The sequence below is a fragment of the Neolamprologus multifasciatus genome, chromosome 12 (assembly GCF_963576455.1).
Source record: "Neolamprologus multifasciatus chromosome 12, fNeoMul1.2, whole genome shotgun sequence".
NCBI lineage: Eukaryota > Metazoa > Chordata > Actinopteri > Cichliformes > Cichlidae > Neolamprologus > Neolamprologus multifasciatus.
In genome coordinates this window covers 27,397,026-27,423,314 of record NC_140450.1, presented here as the reverse complement: position 1 = coordinate 27,423,314, position 26,289 = coordinate 27,397,026, and the positions used below count along the sequence as shown (strand labels likewise).

Here is a 26,289-nt window from a genome sequence, read left to right as displayed (position 1 = left end):
GCTTATGCAAAGTGCCCTCTGCTGGATGAACTATGCAACCTCAGCACTCATAACTTGGTTAAAGTGCATTTCTCCCATCTTTTTGCTTTTTAATTGATCAGCCATTTAGCAAATAGGCATTATTGGGCCCACTGATTTTTCGTCACCACTCACCCTATCTGGTCTCCAGCTCTGATGGACCGACTGGAGAAGAAGGCTATCCGGGGGAAGCGTAAGTCCTGGTGCATGGTGAACACCCTCACAGCCAGCAGGTTGGGCTCACACAGGTGGTTGATGAAGCGACCAATGTTGCCAAAGAGTCTTGCATCAATACAATGGGCATCCCCAACCTGCACACATGTTAAAAAAACAAACCAAAAAGAAAAAAAGGAAAGTAAAATTTGTATCCTGCTAATGACTGCCTTTTGATAAGATAGATGTTAGAAAAAGGTGACACCCCCATAATGAAGTTGAAAGAGCAAAAAAACACATGATCAGCTTCTACAAAAGCAAACAGTTAATCTAGATTTTATCAACAGTTTTATCATTAAGTTGAACCTACAGTGAGCACATGTAAACTGCTGCTCACAGCAGCAATTCATTTCCAGAATAGTTGGACTGAATGAAGGTGCTGCAATAGTCCTGTCAAAGTCAAGTTTTCAACCTTATTGAAACGCTGTGGCAGGACACTAAGAGCTGTTCATAAACAAATGCCTGGAAACTGAAGTAATGTTGTGAAAATTAGTGGGCCAAAATTTCTCTAAAATGACCTGAGAAACTAAGTCAGAAAGACCAAAATCGAAAAGGAAAGCTTTAACCCTAGTCTTAAAAGTACAGAGGGTGTCTGTTTCCTGAATCCATACTGGAAGCTGAAGGCTGTGCCTCTCATCCTACTTTTAAATACTGTAGAAACCACAAGTAAGCCCGCAGTCTGAGAGCGAGAAGCTCTGTTGGGGTGATACAGTACTACAAAGTCTTCAACACAGTGCCTGATTTTTCAAGACCTTGTACCTTGACCCACAATTTACACTAAGACTTTAGAATTGCAAAAAATGGACTTCCTTTTATCCATGGTTATATATAAATAAACTCTGCTGAGTGCAGCTTTAAAAATGTATTTAAACTTATTGAATCACCTTATTGTCGAGAGTAAACAGGAAGGAATCATTCTCTCTTTTGTCAGCCTCTCCATCTGTGATGATCTCGCCAACATACCTGTGGATCAGAAAGGAAGTGAGCTCATAGCACAGCTCATTTTATATATCTTTTATGCTCTAAAACACACTACATTTTATTGCTTCACTTATGAAACAATCCTCACTCGCAAATGAATGTTCCTTGAGGGATATCCTGCATGGCTCTCACTCCCCAGCCCATATTCTGTGTTCTGAACAGCTGTAGCCGGACCCTGAAAAAAACAACAAGGCAATGTAGACGGCAGAAGTGGCAGCATGCAAACTCAATTGCACAGGGGGCCAAAACTCAAGGCACACTTTAGGTCGCAGGCCAAACAAGATAAACATTTATTGAACACACTAAAATGATGTTTTTTTTAAACATAAATATGAATAAAAACAGACAGGAATATTATTCCATATTAAATAAACTTAAAAAAATAAACTTTAACTTTAAATATTTTGCCCTTCATAAAACTATATCCTGTCAAAATTATGCAAGTTAGAAATATGAACATAGAGAAAAAAAGAGGTAAGCGGAAGTGACGGTCAAGGTAAGCGACTCATGTTGTAACTGACGTCAGACGCCGGAGATTTTGGCAGAAAATTAAAGCAAATGGTAGTTTAGATTTGAACAAATTTCTTTAAGCTTCAGTATTACCAAATACACTTATCAATTGTCTCATAACTAACAATATTTGTCTGAATAATCTCCAACACCCTGGAGAACAACGGGGAGAGTTTAGAGGCTCTCCAAGATTATATTGATCAGTGCTTTCAGGATCTCGTGATGAAGAAGGCCCAGAGTGCAGCTTCCCCGGCCAAATCTGAGACGCCGTCGTCGAAAAGACAACGCCCGGCAGATTCCCCCGGCACAACATCGCCAGCTGGCAAAGATATTGCCGACATACTGGAGTCAATCGACAAGCGATTGTCCAGTTTCGACGCAAGGCTGTCCCTGGTGGAGATTCTTCACCGGGAATTTAAATGCTTGCGAGAATCCCTGGAGTTCAGCCAGCAGCAAGTGGAAACGCTCGCTGCTGAAAATGCCACGCTAAGGGAGTCGGTGAAATCTCTCACAGAAAATGTTACCCAGCTCAATAGAGAAAATAAAAAAATAAAAGAAACGGTTATTGATCTACAAGCTCATAGCATGCGTGATAATCTAGTATTTTCTGGTATTCCAGAAGGCGCTGGAGAGGACGCGGAGACCACGGTAAAAAGCTTCATCAAAACCCACCTGAAGCTGCCGGAGGACACGGTGAAGAACATCGTCTTCGATAGGGTGCATCGCCTCGGCCCCATTCGGGCTACGGCCGGGAGACCACGTCCTATCGTGGCCAAATTCGGCCACTTCAAACAAAAGCAACATGTGAAAAGCCGCGGCAGGGAATTAAAAGGAACGGACTTCAGCGTGAACGATCAGTTCCCCAAAGAGATCCTGGAACGACGCAGGGTCCTCTTCCCAATTCGACGCGGCTTCATCCAGAAAGGCTCCCGCGCTGTCATCGCTGTGGACCGGCTGTACGTGGACGGACAGCTCCACCGCGACCCCAACATCACTCCGTGGCTGTATTAACTTCAGACCAGATAAGAATCCGCTACACCCTTTCCCTATCCACTCACACTAACTTGCATTAACATCTGTTTAACTTACCGGTATCAAATCGCATCTTAAGTGTGATTTCATAGCAGTATTAACACCGTCACTCTCCGTCAGTGATTTAATTGGAATGTTTACGTTTTCTTTTCTCTCTTCTCGTTTTTTTTTTCTCTCTCTTTTCCCCCTCTTGTTTTTATGCTGCTCACCCTCGTCCTTGGTTTCTTTCTTTATTACTTTCACTGCTTCGATCACCTGCTTCCACACTCATCCACAAACAACATCATTTATTTCGACACTTACTCACTGCACGATCACGCACAGTCATGCGCTCAACGGCAGCACATTTACATCAGTCAGACAGCGCACACAGACCTACAGGATACACACACTTAAGCCAAGCTTACTCATATTAGTAAATATGCAAACACATAGTCAGACTCAGGGAGCATCTCGCCACACATTTTTTCTCTCTCTCCCTCTCCTTATTTATGAACAAGTGATGTATTCTCTCCACCTGTCTAAGCGACACACACAGAGTACACCCCTAGTTATGTACAGACATCTATGGGTGCACTAAGATTCGTTACATGGAATGTAAATGGAGCTGGCTCCAGAGAAAAGAGGTTAAAAATATTTAACCAACTCAAAAAACTACAGGCAGATGTTGTCCTTTTACAAGAGACCCACAGACCTCTTAGAGGTTCGAATGAACTTAAAACACCTGAGTTTCCTAATGTGTTCTCAGCTTGTTATAATTCTAGACAAAGGGGAGTAGCAATTTTAATCCATAAAAAAAATAATTTCACAGTACTCGATACAGTTATAGATCCAGAGGGCAGATTCTTAATCATTAAACTATCTATACTTGATAAAAAGCTATGTATTGTAAGTGTATATGGTCCAAATGTTGATGATCCCTCATTCTTTCACGGTTTTTTCAGTGCACTCTCTGAACACTTAGATGGCACACTTGTGCTTGGAGGCGACCTCAACCTTGGACTGAATGAAGAAATGGATAGGCTCAATACAGCAGGAACTCAGCGTAATTGGCAGTCCACAAATATAATCAAACAGTATATGAGCGACTTTGGTCTTTGCGATGCATGGCGCTCCCTTCACCCCACCAGTAAGGTATATACTTTTTTTTCACATGTTTATCACTCCTACTCTCGTCTAGATTATTTTTTGGTCAGCAGCTCACTGCTGAGTGACGTTTCAGACACTGAGATTCACCCTATAGCTGTCAGCGATCATGCTCCTGTATCTTTAACACTAATGCACAAGAATAATACTATGCCAAGTAAAAACTGGAGATTTAATACATCACTGCTTAAAGATGAAGACTTTATTAAATATTTAAAAAAAGAGTGGACTTCATATTTAGACTTTAATGACACTCCCGGAACATCAGCTTCTGTTTTATGGGAAGCAGGGAAAGCTGTGATGAGAGGTAAAATAATTTCTTTCTCATCACATAAAAGAAAAAAGAAAACAAAAATATTCAGGAATTAGAAAAAAACATCAAATCACTAGAAGAAGCCTACGCGTCCCACCAAGATCAGGAAACATTGAACAAAATACGCAAAACAAAACTAGAATTAAATGAGATAATTGATAGAAAAACAAAATTCTTAGTACAAAGACTACGCTTACAAAATTATGAACATAGTAATAAATCCGGTCAATTTCTAGCAAACCAGCTAAAAATAAATAAAGAAAAAACAACTATATGTGCTGTTCAAGATTCATCTGGGAACACAATATATGAACCGAAACAAATAAACAACATTTTCAGGGATTTCTATAAAACGTTGTATTCACCACAAATAAACCCATCTAAAAAGGAAATTGATCAATTTTTAGACAACATAACTCTCCCAAAATTATTAGACTCTCAAGCAATGGCACTGGATTCGCCACTGACATCAGGTGAACTCCAGGAAGCCCTGATAAGTATGTCCAATAATAAGGCTCCAGGTCCAGACGGCTTTCCTGCAGAATTCTACAAAGAATTCTGGACGATTCTAGCACCAGTTTTTTACAGAACGTTGTTAGAAATCAAAGAAAAGGGCAGACTTCCATCAAATATGAATTCTGCAAACATTAATCTCCTGCTAAAACCAGGCAAAGACCCTGTATATCCCTCAAGCTATCGTCCAATATCCCTTATTAATGTAGACCTCAAAATAATCTGCAAAGCTCTCTCGAAGAGACTAGAGAAAATAACCCCCCTCTTAATTCATCCTGACCAAACTGGTTTCATAAAAGGTAGGCACTCATCAACAAATACACGTAGATTACTTAATTTGATAGACTACTCATACAGTAAAAACCTTGAAACTACAATATTTTCCTTAGATGCAGAAAAAGCGTTTGACAGAGTTAACTGGAAATTTCTATTTGCAACTTTACACAAATTTGGTTTTGGATCTTCTTTCATCAACTGGTTAAAAATATTATATAATTCCCCAACAGCTTGTGTCAGAACAAATGACCAGACATCCTCCAGCTTATGTCTCCTGAGGGGCACCAGGCAGGGATGCCCACTCTCCCCTTCACTGTTTGCAATTTTTATCGAACCACTAGCAGCAGCAATTAGACAGAATTCAGCAATTAAGGGCATAAAATGCAAGAACGTGGAACATAAAATCAGCCTTTATGCTGATGATGTGTTACTCTTTCTCCAAAATTCACAAACCAATATCTCTGGGGTGATTGAATTGATAAACTCTTTTGCAAGAATATCAGATTACTCAATTAACTGGTCAAAATCTACAGTCCTTCCTATTAATTGCTGCTTCCATAATTCCTCTTCTACTCCACTGCAATCGGGAAATATAAAATATTTAGGTATTAATATTTCTCCCAAGCTTGCAGATCTAACTAAATTAAACCATACCCCACTTTTAAAGAAAGTAGAAGGTGATCTGGCTAGATGGAAATGTCTACCCATATCACTCATGGGAAGGGTTGCTGCTATAAAAATGATGGTATTACCAAAAATAAATTATTTATTCTCAATGATCCCAACTAAACCGCCGCAAGATTGGTTCAGATCTCTAGATTCATATATGTCCAAATTCCTTTGGAAAAATAAGCCCCCACGTATAAGCTTAAAAACACTACAAAAGACCAAGGATAAAGGAGGATTAGAACTACCTAACTTTCAGCACTACTTCTTAGCCAACAGGCTTCAGTTTATCTCAGGATGGCTAAAACATACCCTTTTAGATGAACCTTGGCTAGATGTAGAACAAGCACTTTGCAATAATCTAGAGATTTCAGATCTACCATTTATCAGCTCAAACATCCAACGACATGAATGCTTCAAAAGCATCAACATCAGCTCTTCTCTGACAGCATGGTGGGAGTTTCTGAAGTTGACAGAGTCTTCATTAATCCCATGCAAATGTACACCTATCTGGAACAACCCTGACATATTACAAAACAATAATATGATAAACTTTTCAGATTGGAATGGTAAAGGAATCAAATATGTAGAACATATACTAGAAGGAACAGAATTTATTTCATTTGACAGACTAGTTACACAATATGGGATCAACAAGAAAAGATTTTTAGAATATCAACAAATTAAATCCATAATAAAAAAGAAATTTAAACCGGGTCAAGTTGAACTACAAACACCACCAAGTGTGGTTCAATTTTTTACTCTTAAAACCCCCAAATTACTATCCAAAATATACAGAATGCTTTCTAAAACAGATGAATCAATATCACTTCCTATTGCAAAATGGGAAGCGGATTTATCAGTTAACTTAGACCAAAACTTCTGGTCTCAGATTTGCTTAAAAACCTTTCATCTAATCAGAAATCCCAGTCTTCAATTAATTCAATACAAAATACTACATAGAGTGCACTATACAGGTCATCGGATGTTCAAGATGGGCTTTGCATCTACCAACAACTGCTCACACTGCCAAACCAATTCACCGGACAATTATATCCATGCTCTGTGGTTCTGTCCACCAGTTCAGAAGTTTTGGCGCGAGATATGTGAAGACTTATCAAAGTGTCTGAAATGTAACATTCCAACTTCCCCCTTAGTGTGTTTGTTGGGCAGCTTAGATAATGTCACTTCAGAAAAGAATATAGCCCATATGGTTTTCACTGCCCTATGCATAGCCAAGAAAACAGTCCTCATGAACTGGAAAAATAAAAACAATCTTAATTCTAACCAATATAGAAATTATCTATTAGATTACATTAGTCTTGATACAGCCTCTGCCACCACATCAGATCAATCGCTCTGGGCTCATCTGATCAGCTCCATCACCTAGTGGGGGTGGGGGGTCATATTTTGGTCTCGCCTTCACTGTTGTGATTGGTGTGGGGGTAGGGTCAGGCTTAGGGCGTCGGGGGGTTCCCCGGGAGCATCTTCCTTGGGGGGCTCAACCCGGGGTAGCACTCATGGCCAATTAGGGGCTCTGTTGGCTCTTAGGTGACGGTTCCCTCGTGGCTACGTGCAGCGGGGCTAGGGGAGGGTCTGTGCTGACGGACGGGGGTTACTGACCTGGTAGCCTGGCTGTCCCTGGGTGGGTCCGGGACGGGCGTGAGGTTCTGGGGGCGCTCCGGCTCTGGCCTGGGGCCCTGGCCGGGCCTCGGGGACCTGGGTCCTGGTTGGTGTGTTGCCGGGGTTGTGGGCCGGTGGGTATATGGGGGCCCACCACTGGCGCAGGGTGCCGCCGGTGCGCCGAGTCACCTGGGGGGCTCTTCAACTGCTGGTGGTGGGGGGGGGGGGGTTGTCACATCTTGCAGGACCTTTCCTCTCTCAGGAACTCTCTCTGCAAGAGGGGGAGATACAGGAGAGGTGGAGGAAGATCTCAGCCTGGGCGTCTATTGTCTTATGTAGTCTGGAAGATGAGTGGATGATGGGGTGGGTGCAGTTTTCTCTGTGGTGGGGTTGGGTGGACTGCCCCGGGCTCTGTGGGGCCGGGCGGCGCCGCTGCACTGGGCCCCGGTTCGGATGGGCCTGGGCCCCCCTTCCCTGGCGGGTCGCGGAGTATGGGGGTGCCTACTGGGGTCAGCGGGGGAGCTGGCCCCAGGGAAGGGTCACTTGCCCCTCCCTTCCTTCCCTCCCCATCTCCAGCTGCCTCCCTCTTCCCGCTCCACCACAACCACCCACACATGCAGGGCCTTGGAGTAGGGGTGTGTCACCAGGGTGCAGAGGAGGTAACCCCCCCCCCTGTCCCCTTCTGGCTGCCTCTGCCTCAATTTTATCCCGCAACTTAGACATTCACATTACTCACACTCTCATTACACATACATATAGGATCTTGGGGGTGGGCACGCTACACGGAATCCCAATTACCATCAGGGTGTACACCTCACCCCTGGCGTCGTTGCCCACCTCTCAATTTTAAATACACGTAGACATTGAGGGCTAGCAGGAGGGACTATGCGCTTACCTGCTGCTCTCTGGCAGGTAGCTCCATGCCCTCCTGGGTTTTAAATGCACCTTAGAACACACATACATCAACACTACAATGAGCGGGTAGAGGGAGGTTAGGAGTCTTCTCTCACCCTCGTTCTCTGCGGTCTGCTGGAGCAGGGGGGCTAGGAGGAGGAGTTGGCCGTCCGACTGGGGTCCGGAATGTGGGGCCTCCCTGCTGCTGCGGAGTCGGGGCGGTCTGCTTCTCCCCACCGCAGGGAAAAGGGTAACACAACCTGGGTCTGGGTGCGGTTCCCCCCTCCAGGGGCAAGGGTACCTAGACCCGGTTCGTAGAGTATGCTTGGGGAGTGTGATTGTGTGTACAGCGTCTCTTTATGTCTGTCTCCACGTTGGTTGAGTGTGGAGTAAGTGCATATGAGAGCATGAGGGTGGGAATGGATGTTTGTATCTGTGTGTGCCTGTATGTCTGTGTCCATATGTCAGGTTGGGTATCAGACGCCACCTCTCCGAGGACAGCTCAGGCCCTCCAGGGTTTGGAGGCCTATCTCCCCCCACCACTTCCCCTGCCGGGGGCGGACTCCCTCAGACATCGGTGCGTTGGTGGTTCTTTGTGTCCGGGGGTGGGCGTCCGGGTACACACTGGCTCACTCCTTGGCGGCTGCTTATCGGGGCCTGGAGCCTGGGGCTCGCTTGGGCCACTTCGGAGGTGGGGTGCCCCCGGCCTCTCGGCCTGGGGCTCGGTCACTCAGGCACAGCTGGCTGCCGGCGGAGCTCACGGGCACGTCACTGCAACCCCCCCTGGCTTCTGCTCCGTGGCTGCTGGGTGACCCCTCATCTGGGACTCTCCTCAGCTCTTTGTGGGACAGTGGCACCGCTGCCCCTCTGCTGGTCTTCCTTGGTCTCTTGTGTTCTGAGGGCCTCTGGATGTCTGGAGTTTTGATCTCCTCCATACCTGCTTCATGCCCTGGAGGACGGGGCAGTGGCCCCCCACACCCTCTAGCAGATCATTACATGAGGGAACCTTTTAAGAAAACAAGCGCATCCATGCTCACAGGTGTACACACGGGTGATCACACACACAAACTACACCCTTTTTGGCTCCTACCTCAATGCACACTGTGCTGTCGATCTTACGTGCTGCACAATAATGTTTAATATTTAGTATTTACTGTCATATTCTCATATATCATTGTGATGTTGTTTATTGTATTACTCTCGTTTTCTTCTGCTTGTTTTCTTTTTTCTTTCTCAACAGGTGATCCAGGTGATCGATATATGTATTTTTTTTTTTCTGCTTATTCTGTTGGTTTTTGTTTTTTGCCCTTCTCCCCCGTCCCTCCTCTCAACTGTTTTTCTTTCCCTCTTTCTTTCTCCCTTTTCTTTCCCCCAGTCAAGTCTGTCCCATATTCAGCAAGTGAAAATAAAATAAAGAATAAAAGGTGAATCAAATGGACCATTACGGCAAAGCTGGGATGGTCAATTTGGTAAAGAAAATCCGTTGGGCATCTTTCTTCGCCTTTAGACAATAATTCTGATGGCAAAAGAGCCAAACGGGACAGGCAAAAAAAAGAAAAAAAAAGAAATATGAACATGCTGCCAAAAACCCCAGAAAAAAATAAATGAAAGCATACACAAGCTGCACGTAGACGGAGCTGGGGCATTGCTTCAGGAATGGAACTAATAAACTGCGCGGGCCATTCAGTGTCGTACTATCCCTTGAGTGTATCATTACACTGCAGCTCCATCTGAATCTGCACAGGTGCAGTTCAGCAAAGTCTGCTGACTCGGTTCAACATTACTTGGCAACAGGGAAAGTGAGGCAGGTTGCACTGGTGCATTTGTAACAGCTTCACTTGAAATGCCTTCACCGCATCATACATGCCATGTCCATGAACTGACAGATTTCCTTGCTGAGCTCAAAAACTATTGAGAATTTTTATCCCAACTCAGCCAACGGACCTCTGTATGATAAGGAATGTCGGCAAACTCTGAATCTATTTCCCGCATAAAAGACTGAAATTGACGGTGATTTAAACTTTTAGCTCCGATAAAATTTACGGTTTGCGTTACAGTGATCATTACATGCTCCATTTTTAGGACTTTACCACACAGCGTTTCCTGCTGTATGATGCAGTGATATGCAGTGATATACCGGTACAGTTCTCCTCCTGCATCTTTACTCGCATCCTGCTGACTAGTCCGCTTTTTTCACCGCACAACACCGGCGCTCCATCTGTTGCAAGTCCAACAAGTTTGTCCCAGGGCAGTTTCATGTCGGTTACACTTTGACATACGTTTTCAAAAATGTCTTTTCTTGTTGTTGTCCCGTGCATCGACTTAATGTTCAATATTTCCACTCCACAGATGAAGATGGCCAGCTGTGCAATGTGCATCATGTCTATACTTTCATCCACAGCAAGAGAGTATGCAATAAAGTTTTTGCTTCTTTCACACAACTGTGTTCTTAAATCAGTGGCCATCTCACCAACCTGATCAGCAATCGTATTTCTGCTCAGGCTCACATTTGCCAAAATCTGTGTTTTGTCTGGACACAAGACGTCACACACCTTCATCATGCAGCTCTTCAGAGTGGTACCGGGCTGATTTGGCTGTCTCCTCTGCTACAGTAAAACTTGCTTTCACAACAGCTTCACTTTGTGATTTTGCTCTGGTGAAAAAAGTCTGCTGAAATGTCAGACTCTTCTTTAGCTCTTCTACTTTCTGTAGTTTCTCATCTGCATTTAGGTTTTTCAGCTTATCCTGACGTTTTGTCTCGTAGTGCCGTCTTAAATTAAATTCCTTAATTACAGCCACATTAGCTCCACTAATAACACACACGGGTTTACCAGCAATGTCTGTAAACATATATTCAGTCACCCACTGGCGCTGAAAGGCTCTGCTTTCAGAATCAACTTTTCTCTCCACCATTGTGAGCGGCTACCTTCGCAATAACAGAAGTTTGACTTGATTGACGGGAATGTTCCCAGTTAGCCTAGCGTTCTGCAAGGAGGCTGCAGCACTGCATTATGGGATCTGTAGTCTGTATATTATTAGCGGCTCATATGCCGGGCCATGCATAACAATAATAATACATCTATATAAAATGATCTCGATATAAATGTACGCCGGGCCGGATGTGGCCCGCGGGCCTTGACTTTGACACATGTGCTTCAGAGGAACATTAAGACAGAAAAATTATACTGATTTGATTCAAGATGAAAACATCTTAGAAAGTGAGTCCTTTTCATTCCACATCTAGTTGAGTTCTCCCTCTTCTGGCCTAGGATAACACTGCCTGCCAGCAATGTATCGGGCACATAGGTTGTCACCTAATGGTTCGCACAGCATACACATCTAGCTGGCATGATTGATGTAATGCAGTTTATTATCACCCGAACTTGCATGAAACCTCAATCAAGGCAGTAACAAGAGGCACTCTCCAAGGAAACACAAACATAAAGCAAGTTTTGAGCTAATGAGCAAGGATTTCTGAAGAGTATGTAAACTGGTATAGGTAAAAGTGACACTTAATTTTTAGTCTTGGGCCTGAAATACACATTTTACCTAGTTGCTGAAAATATCTCTCTCAAAAATGCGTATCCTTCATTGTAACTGCAGAAACAGCTATTCAGAGTATGTTCTCTGTAACAATAGGAGCCCCATTAAATCTTTAAAAAGAAAGTGCAAGTGCTAAATAAAGAAGTAGGAAAACGTTGCTCTGACTGGGGTGCCTGCATGTCATCTACTAATTGGCAGGTTGGTGGTTTGATCCTTTTGCTGTTCCAGTCCTTGGGCAAAATAAGTCACTCTCTGATGTGGGTGCTAGCTAGAAAGCACTTAGGCAGAAAAAGCATAGCAATCTGCTGGAGTACCAGGAGAAAACCCATGTAGGGAGAACCTCTAAGCGCCACAAAGAAATGTCACAAGCAGGCTTAAGCTCAGAGCCTCCCTGCTGTAAGGTGACAGTGCTAACTACAGCACCCTGAAGATAAGCGTTCAACAGGCAGGCAGACTAACAATTCTAAGAAACTGGTCTACTGGGAACTGGTTTTCTACAAGAACTGGTTCTCGATTCCCAACGCTATTCAGGACCCATTGACAAAATTTATCATTGAGCATCTTCTTTGCAAAAACTCATCCATGTGATCAAAGCGGATCCTTTAAGCTGATCTTTGTTATGAGGCTCACTTTCTTCACAGCTTTAAAAGTAGATTACCAAACAGCAGCACTTTACCTTAGTCCATTCTGGACCACACGGTTCCTGCAGGTCCTCCAGCAGGAACATGCATGGTTACATTCAAACAGCACCGGGGGCTCCCGCTGGCAGAAGTCCAGTGGTAGTCGACCCTCCTGCAATCACATACACCATGAGACAAATAGTTAATGGGAATAAAAACAGATTCTCTTCAGAGCATCTGTTGGTAATTTTAGTCAACAGAACGTGAAGAAACATTATGTTCACAACAGCTAGGTTCTTTGTTGAAGAGATAAACAAAATATAAGTGGACCAGGCTGTACTGTAATGTAAAACCAGTTTAGACCCCAGCAGTGAAGGAGGCAAATGTAAGCTTTATTAAACAAGTCGTTAAGAACACATTCTTATTTAAAATGAGGAAATGTGGGTGTCACGTGAAATCATTTCAGCAGGTACACAGGTTCTACTTACACTGTCATACCAACAACGCAAGCTGAGCTGGCCACATATGCAGGTGCTAGATGAGCAGTCATCTGTGCAGGTGCAGTGCTGAGTGACACAATCAGTGAGCCGTTAGAAGCTGGCCATGTACCTATTCTCTTACAATGCTAGTCATTTTCTGCATAATGACTGCAAACTTCTTCAGAGCACTTGTGCCTTCTCTGGACTGCTGCAATAAATGTGTAATTTACACCTTACCTGTCATCACTCACTTACCTGTAAGTGAGTGATATCTTTGTCTATGTTCAGCGGGGAGGTGACACAGCTGTCTGGTATATATTTAAAGTTTTCAGGCAATGGCTCACTGTCCACTGCATTAACACAGGTGATAGGCAGTGCCTCATACCCCCGAGAAATGTCCCTAACAGACGGAAAAGGAAAACAAAAACAAAACAAAGAAAAAAAAATCTAAAATTTTTTAGTTTTCCTTTTTGAGGAATGGCAGATTTTGAGAAAGCAGAAATTCATCAGCCAACAAAGGAATAGGACAAAGTGCAGCACTACCTGCTGAGCACTCTCTCTCCACGGCATTCCCTTCCTCTCCTGGCATCAGTCAGCTTCTTGTTGGTATTAAGGGCTGTCCACACTTTGGAACCGGAAGCACAGCAGTCCAGAGCTGTTTCTCCATCCCTGTTCCTTTGACTGACATCAGCTCCACGAGACAGAAACAACCTGCGCGTGGAAAATGTTTAAGTTAAGACTTATGGTCATCTAAAAAAAACAGAGTGAAGGTGACAAACACTGAGATAGACTGGTATGCACTGTCGCTGCTCAATTTGAGCAGTCAAAATTGTTTCTAAATCTCATTTACCTAATTACACACACAGCTATAGAGCATTTTTATCTGTGCCTAAGCACTTTCTAACATTCGCCCACACACTTGATGGACATATGCAACTCTGTACCTTGAGCAAGGACACAAGGACACGTGCACTGGAGGAGCCAGGTATCAAACCATCTGATTAATATCAGTTTGCCTCAGAAATTAACGGCTTCATTTGGTTTTATCAGTTGAGCGCTGATTTCCCAGAATGCAAACCCACGTACTATTTGTTCTAGAACTCTTGCATATTAATACATTTTCCTCAAAATCAGCATCATCATCTGATGTGAAGAAACTGAGTGACCTCTGTGACCTCTCAGACTTCACACTCACATTACGCACTCCAGGTGGTTCTCTCTGGCAGCGACATGAAGTGGTGTATCACCATGAACGTTCACGGCATTTAGGTCGCATCGAGCCTCTAGCAGAGCCTGGGCAATGTCATCGCAGCCTGACAGAGCGGCCCAGTGTAGGCAGACATTCTCTTCCTAAAATGACAGTGACAGGTGTAAGATGTAAGCATCAGACATGACATACCTCTACCCTCGGCAACAGTGCTCTAAAACATCTCGACAAGCACTCGCAAAGACTTTACTGAAGTTGCCATTTGCGCTGACTAATCCCCAGGGGTAGCAGAAAGAAAGGCTTCCAGCAAGACATGCAAGTGAAAAAGAAGCTACTATTTTGAGTATGTGAATTCCTGAACTGTGACCTCAGGAGGAAAACACTTTTTTTGGATACAGATTTCCATCAAGGCATGTCAGTGTGTCTTAGTTCTAATAATAACAATAATAATAATAATAATAATAATAATAATAGGTCTCCAAGTAACGCCCACAACTGATAAAAGTCTGTTAGACGTAGCTGATATCCTTATTTATTTATTTTTTAATCTGGAAGACACAACTAGCTAAGCCCACCAAGCTGCTTCAAACCTTCTGTTTGTATGAGGCAAAACAGAAAAATGGTGGCTTGAAGAAAGAGGGGCTAAAACCAGACCCACTTTAAGATAAAGAATATCAAAAAGGTATTCCAGAAGATACCAAAAATAAAAATATTAAGTAAGAAACAAACATTTAATCTCCACTTTTTGTGGTGACCAGACACTTTTATTAGAAATCAACAAGCTTCTTGCACAGTCTCGGTTAATGCTTTTTTTAAAGGCAGAATTTGTAGAGGTCAATACAATATGTCAAAAAATGTCTTTGTTTTCAAAAAATGTCCAAGTCCTAACTTAACTGTGAACTGACTAGATTTTTTTTTGTAAATAGGTCTGGTCAGGACTTTTTGTACCAGATTCTTTCCCCCCTTTTTCAATGTGTAAGCATTCAGCACAATAGCATACTAAAAAGAAAAACAGTTCTAATAGGAGGGGGGGGCAGGAGCCACAAAGAAAGGCCAGTATTTCCACGATGTCTTGTGGAATTTCACTCAGGTAACAGGTTTAAATTTTTTTCAAAGAAATCTAACAGAATACAATTAGACTAGTCAGAGAGTGTTCTGCTGTGTGTGTGTAACAGTGTAGGGACTAACGCGTTATTAAGTAACGCGTTACAGTAACTACGTTATTATTGTGGTAACGAGCACGGTAACTAGTTATTATGCCTAAATCAGGAACGCGTTAATCGTTACTGGGATTTAGATAGGGTCGTTAGTCTTTACTTTGTGTCGTGGCTTTTGCGGAGCTTCCACAGATTCAGTAACATTAGCAAGTGGTGGAGGCCAGCAGGTGAATAAGGGAAAGGGGAGGCAGGAGGAGCAGAGACCTGGGGCGGCCGCCGGTCCAAGTGTCAGGTGAACTGAACTTCAGGTAAGAAGTTGACCTGCAGTCTATCTGGGTCAGATATAAACCAAGTTTAGGTGTAGTTTATTTTGTTATGCTGACTTTTTCATACTGGGTACTAGCTAGCATGACGGAGTTTCTATACAGCTGGGTGGGTGCTATGATGTTACTAATGTTGAACTTTTTTGTTCATAAGGTTAATTATTAGTGTTGCCAACCGTCCCCTAAAACAGAATCGTCTCGTATTCAGAGAAAAATATTACGCGTTTCGTATTGAGCTGAAAAGGAACACAGTTTGTCCCGTACTTCAGCTAGAATGAAAAAGACACAAAGCTGGAGTTATTCTGTCTTTGCTGCACAGATGCCTCTTCTTCTCTCATTCTCTCCCCCTCCTGTTTCTACTTCAATCATGAAACTGATCAATGATCAGCTGATTGGCTTTTCTCTCTTGTTTATTACCCACTTTGCGGCAGAAAGAGGAAACTAGCGGAGGTCGCGTTAAACAACAGCAGCACGTTAAAGCTTGATCAGTTGTTGTTAGAATTTATTTAATATTAATTTCTAGTATCAGCTGATGTTTGCTGGAGCCACAGCTGTAAAGCTGCTGGTCATGATATTGGTTTGGTTATCTGGTGAGAGGGAAACATGAAGATAAAACCAGGAGATGTCCTTACTGAGTCATCAGAGCTGAACAGGTGATGGAGAAACAGGTTTACCTTTTAGGTGACATAAATGAGTTGAAGGGAAGTTATGAACTGTTTCTGAGAGACAAATAACACCAGGATCCTTTGTTTTTTACGTAGCTGACAGCTGGTAACTGTGCAGAGGCGGGTCTAGCAAAGTTTTGCCAGGGGGCCAGGTAGGGCATTAACAGGGAGAGGGGGGCACAAAGAAGTACTTTTCTTGCTTATTCTCATTTAAAATATCTAGTTTTTATTAAATAATTATCTGAATCTTACAACAAACGATTGATAGATTGATGCATATATAACATTAAAACAGTGTACATCACTGTCACAACAGCATTTGTTTTCATTCAAAGGCTTTATGATTTTTCCTATAATGGCGGGCCAGTCTCTAGTCAAAATGCCCGGGCTGATTTTTTGTCCCAGTCCAGCCCTGTATGCAGCTCATCTGCAGTCTGGTGTTACCTACATCTTCCTATTCAGAAGGCAGAATTTCCGAGTTCTGAGTACAATCGAAAGCACCACGACTGCAGTTTTCGTGTTGGATGTAAAAAGAGCACATGACGCTGTGACGTAGGCTAGAATCGTGGCGGCAATCAACGACGGTCCAGGCGTGGGATTTCTGTCGTGGAAATATGCACATTATTTTTTCCTTTCTGTTGGTAGGTGGCAAAGTGCACTTGTGGCAGGATAGTGCTAACATGTAAACAAGCTAGAAGACTGGCAATCTTGCTGGATATCCAGTTACAGAAGCAATACATTAACAAGAGAATTCTGAGTAAAACCAAAGTTACTTTCCCTAGTAACTAGTTACTTTGAAAGTAACGAGTAACTTGAAGTAACTGAGTTACTTTTAATTGAAGTAACTAGTAATGTAACTAAGTTACTAATTTGAAGTAACTTACCCAACACTGGAACAAGAGTAAAACAGTATGCCGAGCACACCAACCTTATCTCTGATATTAACATCGGCTCCTTTGGCCAGCAGCAGGTGGACCAGCTCCTTGTGCTTGTACTCGATGGCCCAGGTGATGGGAGTCCACCCTCCATCATCCTGTGCACACATACGCAGAAAATGTCACACCAAGATTCCCCATAACGCATGACTATTAGGGGCTGTTAGTGAATCGCACCGTGTTTTTACCTGACAGTTGATGTATTTGGATGCCTTGGAGAGCATATGATGGATTATATTGTAATGCCCCAGTTTAGCTGCCAGATGCAGACAAGTGAAGCCCATGATATCCTGGGATGACAACATGATTCACACTGAACAACACTGCATTGCTGCCAACACTGTCAAAGCCCAGAAGAAAGAGAACTTTACTGATTTCTGGACCTTGTGAGTCAAACAGGACAATAGACAAAAAATGATGAAGCAAAGTGCATCAAGCAGCTCAGAAATGTTCTCTACCTGCTCCTGCTCCACTGTTTATGCCTTACAGCTGGTGAGTGTATTTATTTTTCATATAGTAGTTTCAGAAACTTGCTTAATGGGGGTCTCGCACATATTTGTTGCTTCAATGCTAATTATTTTCTTTGCCACAATTACATAACCAATTCTCTGCATAAATAAAATAACAAATCACAACAGAGCAGATTCTGAAAATACTCAGAACACTTTGCATATCCTATTAATGCTAACCCATAACAAATCAATCTATGTGTGTAAATCAAAACAATACACTTTTTTATTCTAGTGTAGTAATGCTGCCATCATATCGTCACACCAGGAAAACCAGTGGATTATTATTCATTACTCAGTAATGACAATTTTCATACTGCAAAGCTATCGAGTAGGTTGACTCAGACACTCTAGATCTGGTCTCTAATGTGTATGATTGACACATGTGACCTGTTAAGATGTTTGTGGGGATTGAGGCGCCTGGGAAGGGATCTGAAAACTGGATTATCGATGGCAGACAGCAGAAAGATGGTCGCTCACAGTGGACATAAATGAAGCCATTTATGTCCACTGTGAGCGACCATCTTTGAACAGAGGCGGTGGTTTACGACACCAACCGTCTGCCATCTATAATCCAGTTTTGAGATCCCTTCCCAGACACCTTAACACCCACTCACATCCTCAGGAAATCACATGATAGGGTGGGGCTAGGTTTCACAATGAGCTCACCTGAAACCTTGGCTGATTGTGACCTACACCCATTTTCACACCTTTACTCATGTGATTAGGTAGAGGATCATTAGGGGGTCCTTTTATCCCTCTTGGGGGGGCACTCCCACAGGGTTTAAATCTGGGACTCTCCACCATTTGACCCTAGAACTGAAGAAGCTTCTCTGATGAGAGGTGAAACATCTTCAAGCAACTTAAAAAAGTCCAGATGCTTTTCCTTCCAAGCTCCTTAGACCCTCTTAAGGGACAACCCACACTAGGGTCTAAATACCTGGGGACTGTCTACCTTTTGGTTTTAAAACTGAAGAAAGCTTCTTGGATGAGGTAAAACATCTTCACAAAATTCAAAGAGGTCCAGTTTGCTTTCTTCCAGCTCCTTAGACTACAATGACTTGGATGGCTGAGAACCTACACAGACAAAGTTGTAGGCAGATTTTCTGCAAAATTGTACCTGGGTTAGCTGCTGCCTGAACCTCTCAATGCTAGTTGTGACCAGTTTCCCGTGCAAGACAAAACTCACGTTCAAACCTCCCCATCAATAAACTGATCTTCTGAATTGTGTAAAGCTAGAAACTGTACAGCTACCAGGTTGCCCATGTGGTGAAAATAAAATATATTTTTTGCTTTACTGTATTGGTTGTTTTCAGGTCCCTGAATCTCTTAAACTGTACAATAATCTTAGATTCTTGTAATCTAATGCCTTTGTCATGTTTTAGGGGTTGTTTTCTTTTGTTCGCCTGGACCCCCCCCCCCCCCCTTTAACCTGACTTGTTAATAAGCAGGTGAAAAAAATGAATGTGACTCTAAAAACAGAACCTCAGGTTCTGAAGGTCCTAAGAAGTGGCAGCAGATGACAGAGAGTGGAATCAGACTGAGTGATGGATGACACAGAATCTGACTAAAGTATACACCAGGCTGATAGAAGACGCTAACGGTGCCTGAGATGGGGACCGACCCACCCACCTTGTGGCTGATGGACGCTCCGGCTCGAAGAAGATACTTCACCGTGTCCAGGTGGTTGTTTTCACAGGCTGCCATCAGTGGTGTTCTCTGGTCCTCATCAAACATGTCCAGGTTAGCTCCAGCCTGTGTGTGCACACAAACGCAACGTCACAAGTTTACACACTGACTTCAGCCAGTGCCTAGACTGTAAAATGATTGTTATTGAAAATGTGTTGGTATTTTTTTTAAATTTAATTTGTAAAGAATAATTTCCACCAGAGACTAAACTGAGAATCCTTGACTCACACATACTGTACTGTACAAAATTTAAGATCATACCTTATTTCTCAATTACTTTATATTTTGATAGGAAAATGGGACCTAGGTGAAGCAATGTGCACAAACATACATAAATAGAGTACATACTGAAAAAATAGAGTTTGCACAATTATAGTAAGCTTTAAAGTCAGTATTCAGTATGACTACACCTTCCACCTGTGAGCCAAGACGGGCATGTTAACTCATACAGAGAAACCATGAACAACAAACAGAGCAGACAAAAACAAATGACAATGCTTTCATATGATCATATGGGGAGGAAAAAAATGCAGCGATGTAGAAGTACTAGTGCATTATCGGAAATCTCCCAAAAGTGAACGCCAAACTAATGGATGGTTCAAGGTCACCTCAATCAGTCCCAACTAAAAGCAGAGAGGGAGTCTCACTTCTGAATCTAAACTGGGAGTTGGTCCAGCCTTGAAGTAATAAATGCATGAACCAGTTTTTTCAGTACAACTCTGAGAAAGGATGTTGGAATTTTAATAATACTGGACAGATAAACAAATGCACTTTGGCATATTAGTTCATGGTGCAAGCTGAATTAATTTATAGGATTACTTTAAAAAAAATTGTTTCTACTTATTGCAATGAGTAATTAACCATTCATTTTTAAACTACAGGCAGCACGGTGGCACGGTGGTTAGCACTGTTGCCGCACAGCAAGAAGGTCCTGAGTTCAATTCCACCATCAGGCCGGGGTCTTTCTGTGTGGAGTTTGCATGTTCTCCCCGTGTTTGCGTGGGTTCCCTCCGGGTACTCCGGCTTCCTCCCACTGTCCAAAGACATGCAGCTTGTGGGGATAGGTTAATTGGATAATCCAAATTGCCACTAGGTGTGACGGTGTGAGTGAATGTGAGTGCGAATGGTTGTCTGTCCTTGTGTGTTGGCCCTGCGACAGACTGGCGACATGTCCAGGGTGTACCCTGCCTCTCGCCCTATGACAGCTGGGATAGGCTCCAGCACCCCCCGCGACCCTGAAAAGGATAAGCGGATGCGAATGGATGGATGGATGGATTTTTAAACTATCTGATCAGGATTTATTTATCTATACTCACAAATTCTTTTCTTTTCAAAACTCTGTCATTTTTCAAGATTAGGGATCATTGATCTTAAAAATGTCTTCCCAGGATTTATTTGACACAATTCCAGCTTTCCTCCCACAGAATAGAAAAATACTGGTGACCGCCAGTGCTGCTCTTCACTCTGCTAATAGATTCACATACAGTATAAATGTGAAAATCCAACACTTCCTTCACTGACTTCCTTCTTGAGTTATAGTTGCAAGAAAACTTGACCTCTGACCTCAAGTTCAAGGTCACTTAGATTTAAACTCAAAGATTTCTAGTAGATGCACCTGTGGTATCACCTTGTCTTGAGTAATCGCATTTACAACTTGGGTGTCCAAAAAGCATGTCTCCAATACGTCTTATCAAACAGTCTGCAGTGAAGCTAGTATCGTCTCACCTGGACCAGCATGTGACAGATCTCCTGGTGACCCTCAGCAGCTGCTGCATAAAGGGGGGTGCATTTGTTTTGGCCCTCCATCAAAAAGTTGGGGTCCTTCCCATCAACTGTAACACACAAATTTTGGTCTTAAACAGCCGCCAAGAAGTAGATCCAGAGTTGATGTTGCTAAAGCCAATTTTCTTCTGAGAACATATGTGAGCTACCTAGAAGCTGGATGACCTTCTGGAGGTCTCCCTGCTTTGCAGAAATGTACAGCTGCCTTGTGGGGTACTTGACCTTCTTTGGTTTGAGGCTGAAAAGAATACAGGTTATTCATTTATCTCAAAGTGTAAACTTTGATACCCACACTGATGTCACTCTTATATTTCAAGGGTAACCTTACTTCTCATCATCCAGTGCCAACAGAATGCTCTCCAGTGACTCTTTGGGAAGTCTTTCTGCAGTGTTCACAGCCTCATCCTTTAACCTGCAGAGGAAAAAAAACAAGTAGTAAGCTTGATTTATCCTTTAATAGTTCCTTTCATCCAGGAAGTTGGTCTTTACTTTTCATCTGTGAGGAAAAGAGATGTCATGGCCACAAGCAGCACTATGTTACCTGCTTGGGCTCTCATCTCTGCCTCTCTGCGGCTCACTGCTCTTTTTAGCTCTGAGCCCCTGTATTCGTAACATGTTTGGGACTGAAGCCAGCATAGCCACCGCAGATACAGCTGGAAGCGATGACTCAGGATTCAATCTAGGGACAGAGGGTGACAGATCAGCCTTGGGGACTGTGACCTCCTTTGCCCCACAGGCATCCTCTCCACAGTGGGGGCAAAACTTTCGGTCCTTCAGGATGGAGGCGCAGTCACGGTGAAAGCGGTGGGAGATGCTGCCATAGGGCCTGCACTCCATGAAGGTGCCCTATGGGATAAAAGTTAAGAAGAACAGCAGTGAAACATTCAACATGTTTCAGATTGAAACATTTCTAAATGGCCTGTATTTGTATGAAGCGTTTTACACACTCAGTCATCCACCCATTCACACACACATTCATACACTGGTGATGGCAAGCTACATGTAGCACTGACAGAGGTGAGGCTGCCGAACACTGGCGCCACCGGGCCCTCTGACCATCACCAGTAGGCAACGGGTGAAGTGTCTTGCCCAAGGACACAACGACCGAGACTGTCCAAGCCGGGGCTCGAACCAGCAACCTTCCAATTACAAGGCAAACTCCCAACTCTTGAGCCACGATCGCCACATCTTTTACTTGTCAAGCCACATATACACTCAAAGCGATTACTAATATTTTGTGTTAATTTGTGTTGATTTGAAGACAGGAACCTTCCTGGAAGAGAGGTCAGACACCTGTAAATGAGTCTCCTGGAGGAATGCGACATCCCCTTTAAATGTGTAAAGTAAATACACAGTATATCCGGAAAGTATTCCGAGAGCATCACTGTTCCACATGCTGTCATGTTAGAGTCTTATTCCAAAATGGATTAAAGTCAATTTTTCTACATACAATAATGACAAAATGAAAAACGGTGATACTGTGCAAATGTCCTTTGCACAGTATCACCTTAAAGCACTTGTTGCAGGCTGCTGAGTTTGCATCTTTTGCTGTGAAGTACAGCCAGACTTTTGACCGCTTCGCCTTGGGCATTTTTAATCTGTAGCTCTGCTCTAAAAGAATGTACGTGCCTGGGCCCGCCTACTATCCTTGTGAAGGTTAAATGATTGGCTAGAATCCAAAGTATATGACATCTCAGGGGGAAAAAAAGCACTGAAATAAAGCACCGAAATGTGCGCTGCTTTTCGGTCTGGTTACTACCGTTTATGTCAGAACCGGTGCCACAATGGCACCGGATACCGGTACCCATCCCTACTTGGCACATGTACAGGTGAAGGCAAAGGGAAGATATGCTTCACCATATTTTCTAGTCTTTGGCTTAGAATGAAGTTGGTTTGGAAACATATTCAGCTATGCTTCATCTCCTGCTGTGCGTTTGTGTGGGGGCGCCCTGTGCTAGCAGTGTCCAAGCATTTTTTGTTTTTTTCCCCCCTTTTCATACCGTGCCCCCTTGAAATGGCTCTACGCCCCCCCTGGGGGGCAGGCCCCACACTTTGGGAAGCTCTGGTATATAGTATGTATAGTAAATATACTATATACTAACAGAGTATGTGAAAATGAAAAATGTTTTTAAAAGTGAAATATAGAGGTAAAATCAAAAGTAGTCAAAAACAGCCAAAAATGTGCTGAAGTATATTTGAACATGTACTGCAGTAAATTAATAATCTCAGGACTTTGTGTGCTTTGTCTGCTCACCGTCCTACAGAAGAGTCCACATCCAGGGCAGCACTGGTGCTTGACCATACCGGCTCGGTGATCCTCGCACAACACCAGCAGATGGACAGTGTTGGAGGGGCGCATCATTTCCTGTTTCATCACTCGCCTGTGACAGCGATTTAGCTGAGCGGAGACACACAGACACAAAAAATGAATACCACACTGGTGCAGCATTAATGCAAACAAGGTTATTGTCACGCTGAATGACAGGACAAGTTCAGCCAAGCTTTAGCTCTCACGCTGATGGTCTTGCTTTTAATTTTAGAATACTTTGGTATACAAAAGTGGCTTCAGAACAAGCTCAAATCATCACCTCTCCATTACTGTGCTAGGTTTTTGACGAATGTGGCACTGTGTATTAAGGCTAAACATCTGCACTTTGATCTCAACACTCCAAAAGACATTGATTCAGAAATTGTGTATTTTGTTCAGATGCATCTTAGCAAAGCCAAGCTGGGATGTCATGACCTTTTAAGAGAAAATAGCATTTAGAAACCTTTCCTATCAAGCCATTTTTAAAATTTTACTGTGATGAACTTTAACATTTAACATGCTGAGGCCTATAGAGTCTGAGATGTAACTTGTGGACTTTCTGTTTTAGCTGTCAGACAGATTTCTCTGACCGGGGCAGTCTTCCATTGTGGTGAATTTACTGGGAGATTCACTCATGGAAAGACATTCTCTCGGTTGAATGATACGAGTTTATATTATTTGGAAATGGCCTTAAAACTCGTTGCAGACTGATGGGCAGCAGCAATTGCTTCTTTAAGACCATTACTAATTTTTCTGATAACACAGCTGAATGCTCCAGCCCTACCAAAACCCCTGCTTTTATAGAGGTGCCCACACTTACTAATGGTCATGTAATCAAGTATATTTGATTAGCAGCACTACTTAATCTCTTAATTCCTATTGAAGCAGAAAGGCTGTACTTAGTTTTGCCATACACTACTTGGCTAACCCTAAATTTTAGCTAAATAAAAAGTCATGTATTGTTTATCTGAAGATGTGTTTACAAATAAAATTAATTTCATATAGTTTACTGTGAAGCTTTTTTCTCCAGGGGCAGTGAGACCATGAATGTCTTTGTTATTCTAGTTTATCTTTACCGTTCCATCTGCACTCTCCATGGCCATGCAGGTCTGATCCAACGCAGAGAGGCCTCCTCTGCTATTAGGTGTCTCCATGCGACAGCAGCATAGCGGCAATTCCTCAGCCAAGTCTGTTTCTGCCACTTCAGAATATGCTGCCAGACCTACACACAAAATCCTGTTATTCTAATACAGATCACAGCAAGCCTGTGAACTCTAAAACTGAGCATTGTAGAAAGAAAAGAGGAGCTGTGATGACTTCAGGTTAGAGGTAATCCAGTTATCATTCAGTAAGTTCATCTCACCTGCTGATACGGATGGTGAGAGAAGCTCCTGCTGAGCTTTCAGGTCCAGGCAGTCCAAAGCCAGCTCTGTGTATTCTACATGGCTCCCTTGTCCTGACTCCATCTCCTCCACGTGCGATTCCCTCCTGACAGCTGTCGTTGCTCCAGCCTGTACAGTTACAGGAGGACTCACTGGTTTCTCAACAACTGCAGTTTGGTTCTTCTCCATTCTGACTTTAGGCTCCTCTTTCTAAAATACAGAAAAATAATAAAAAGTTGATAAATTAACAACTGCGTAATATCTTAGTAGAGTGCCTCTTTTCAACCAAACCCCCAGTCAACGTTTGTGTCAGTGAGCAAATATATTAATAGACCTGCCTTCTCTGGCTGTTTAACTGCCTTGGCCTTCTTTTTAGGGACCAGGTTGTACATTCCCATCTTCCGCTTCTTCCTCTTCAGACCTAGGAAAGGGACAAAAAGACCAAAAACATTTGACCATAAACATTTTTATTCTGCGAATGTCAAAACTGTGAAATTTTATACTGCCAACTGTATTCGCTTGTCTGCCTTGACACGCACATGAACTTCAGCGACATCTCATTGTTAACAGAGATGGGCAGTTACTGTAATCTGATAACTTTTTTTAAAGTAATGAGTAAAGTAAGGGATTACTATCGCAAAAACGGTAATTAGATTACCGTTACTTTCCTGTAGGAACGCTGCGTTACTAAAACCGTGATTTTTTTGCGAGAATGTCTTATGACAATGACGTAAGCGAGTGCGACGTTCATGACAACAGCTGTGTGCAGATCAACAATGGATAATATATCGAGTACGGGAGAGAGTATGAGCGTGCAGCGTTTAAAGCATGGAAGTACTGACCTTACTTTGAGTTTGATTCCATAAAAAGTGACAAAAACATTAGTGTCCGTTGTGCGTGGGAAGAAAACTTATTTTTACAGCGAAAAAAAACCCTAAACAAGCACCGAGTGCGCAACGACGTAATGGGAAATTCACAGAGAAACTCTCGAATTCTTCAACTGACCGCTGCGGCACACCTCCGCCTACCCCACTCCTGCTTTACAGGTGAAAATAGAGCAACAGGACCGCTAGTCTTTGATTTTATTTATTTTCTGCTGTGTTTTACTTGCATCTATTTGAAAGACTGGGTGTAAACACAAAAGATATTTTTATTTTATGTGCTGGAATGTGCCGAAAATAGGTTTGATTACATTTTGTATGATGGATTATGCAGAAAAAGTAGAATTGGGCTGAAAGGTCTATCGCTTTATCACCTATTCACGTTGTAAATCGTGTTTTTAAAAAGTAACTAAGTAACTAAGCAATTAATCACTTTTGAAACTAAGTAATCAGTAAAGTAACGGGATTACTTTTTTGGGGAAGTAATCAGTAATTAGTTACTGATTACTTTTTTCAAGTAATTTGACCAACACTGTTGTTAAATATGATGGTCAATTCAGTCCATTCAAGTTAGAACTACAAAAAACTTTGGAGAAAATATTTGTATACAAATTGCTGATGTGA

The 26,289-nt window shown here is 42.8% G+C and overlaps 1 protein-coding gene across 4 annotated transcripts in view; it reads right to left on the bottom strand.

Annotated features, from left to right (window-relative positions):
• The window catches only part of LOC146507176 (histone-lysine N-methyltransferase EHMT1-like), a 46,776-nt gene that overhangs the window by 8,694 nt on the left and 11,793 nt on the right, over positions 1–26,289 (bottom strand). For all 4 annotated transcript variants that reach the window (XM_085180269.1, XM_085180270.1, XM_085180271.1 and 1 more), the window contains 19 exons: positions 25,119–25,205; positions 24,766–24,990; positions 24,479–24,624; positions 23,349–23,492; positions 21,636–21,940; positions 21,423–21,506; positions 21,244–21,332; positions 21,038–21,144; positions 19,256–19,378; positions 17,303–17,404; positions 17,108–17,212; positions 14,023–14,177; positions 13,371–13,538; positions 13,083–13,227; positions 12,837–12,914; positions 12,405–12,520; positions 1,301–1,387; positions 1,116–1,194; positions 154–329 (listed from right to left, as the gene is read on the bottom strand). In XM_085180269.1, the coding sequence (XP_085036395.1) occupies positions 154–329; positions 1,116–1,194; positions 1,301–1,387; positions 12,405–12,520; positions 12,837–12,914; positions 13,083–13,227; positions 13,371–13,538; positions 14,023–14,177; positions 17,108–17,212; positions 17,303–17,404; positions 19,256–19,378; positions 21,038–21,144; positions 21,244–21,332; positions 21,423–21,506; positions 21,636–21,940; positions 23,349–23,492; positions 24,479–24,624; positions 24,766–24,990; positions 25,119–25,205 (2,521 nt within the window). The remainder of the gene's footprint in view (positions 1–153; positions 330–1,115; positions 1,195–1,300; positions 1,388–12,404; positions 12,521–12,836; positions 12,915–13,082; positions 13,228–13,370; positions 13,539–14,022; positions 14,178–17,107; positions 17,213–17,302; positions 17,405–19,255; positions 19,379–21,037; positions 21,145–21,243; positions 21,333–21,422; positions 21,507–21,635; positions 21,941–23,348; positions 23,493–24,478; positions 24,625–24,765; positions 24,991–25,118; positions 25,206–26,289) is intronic.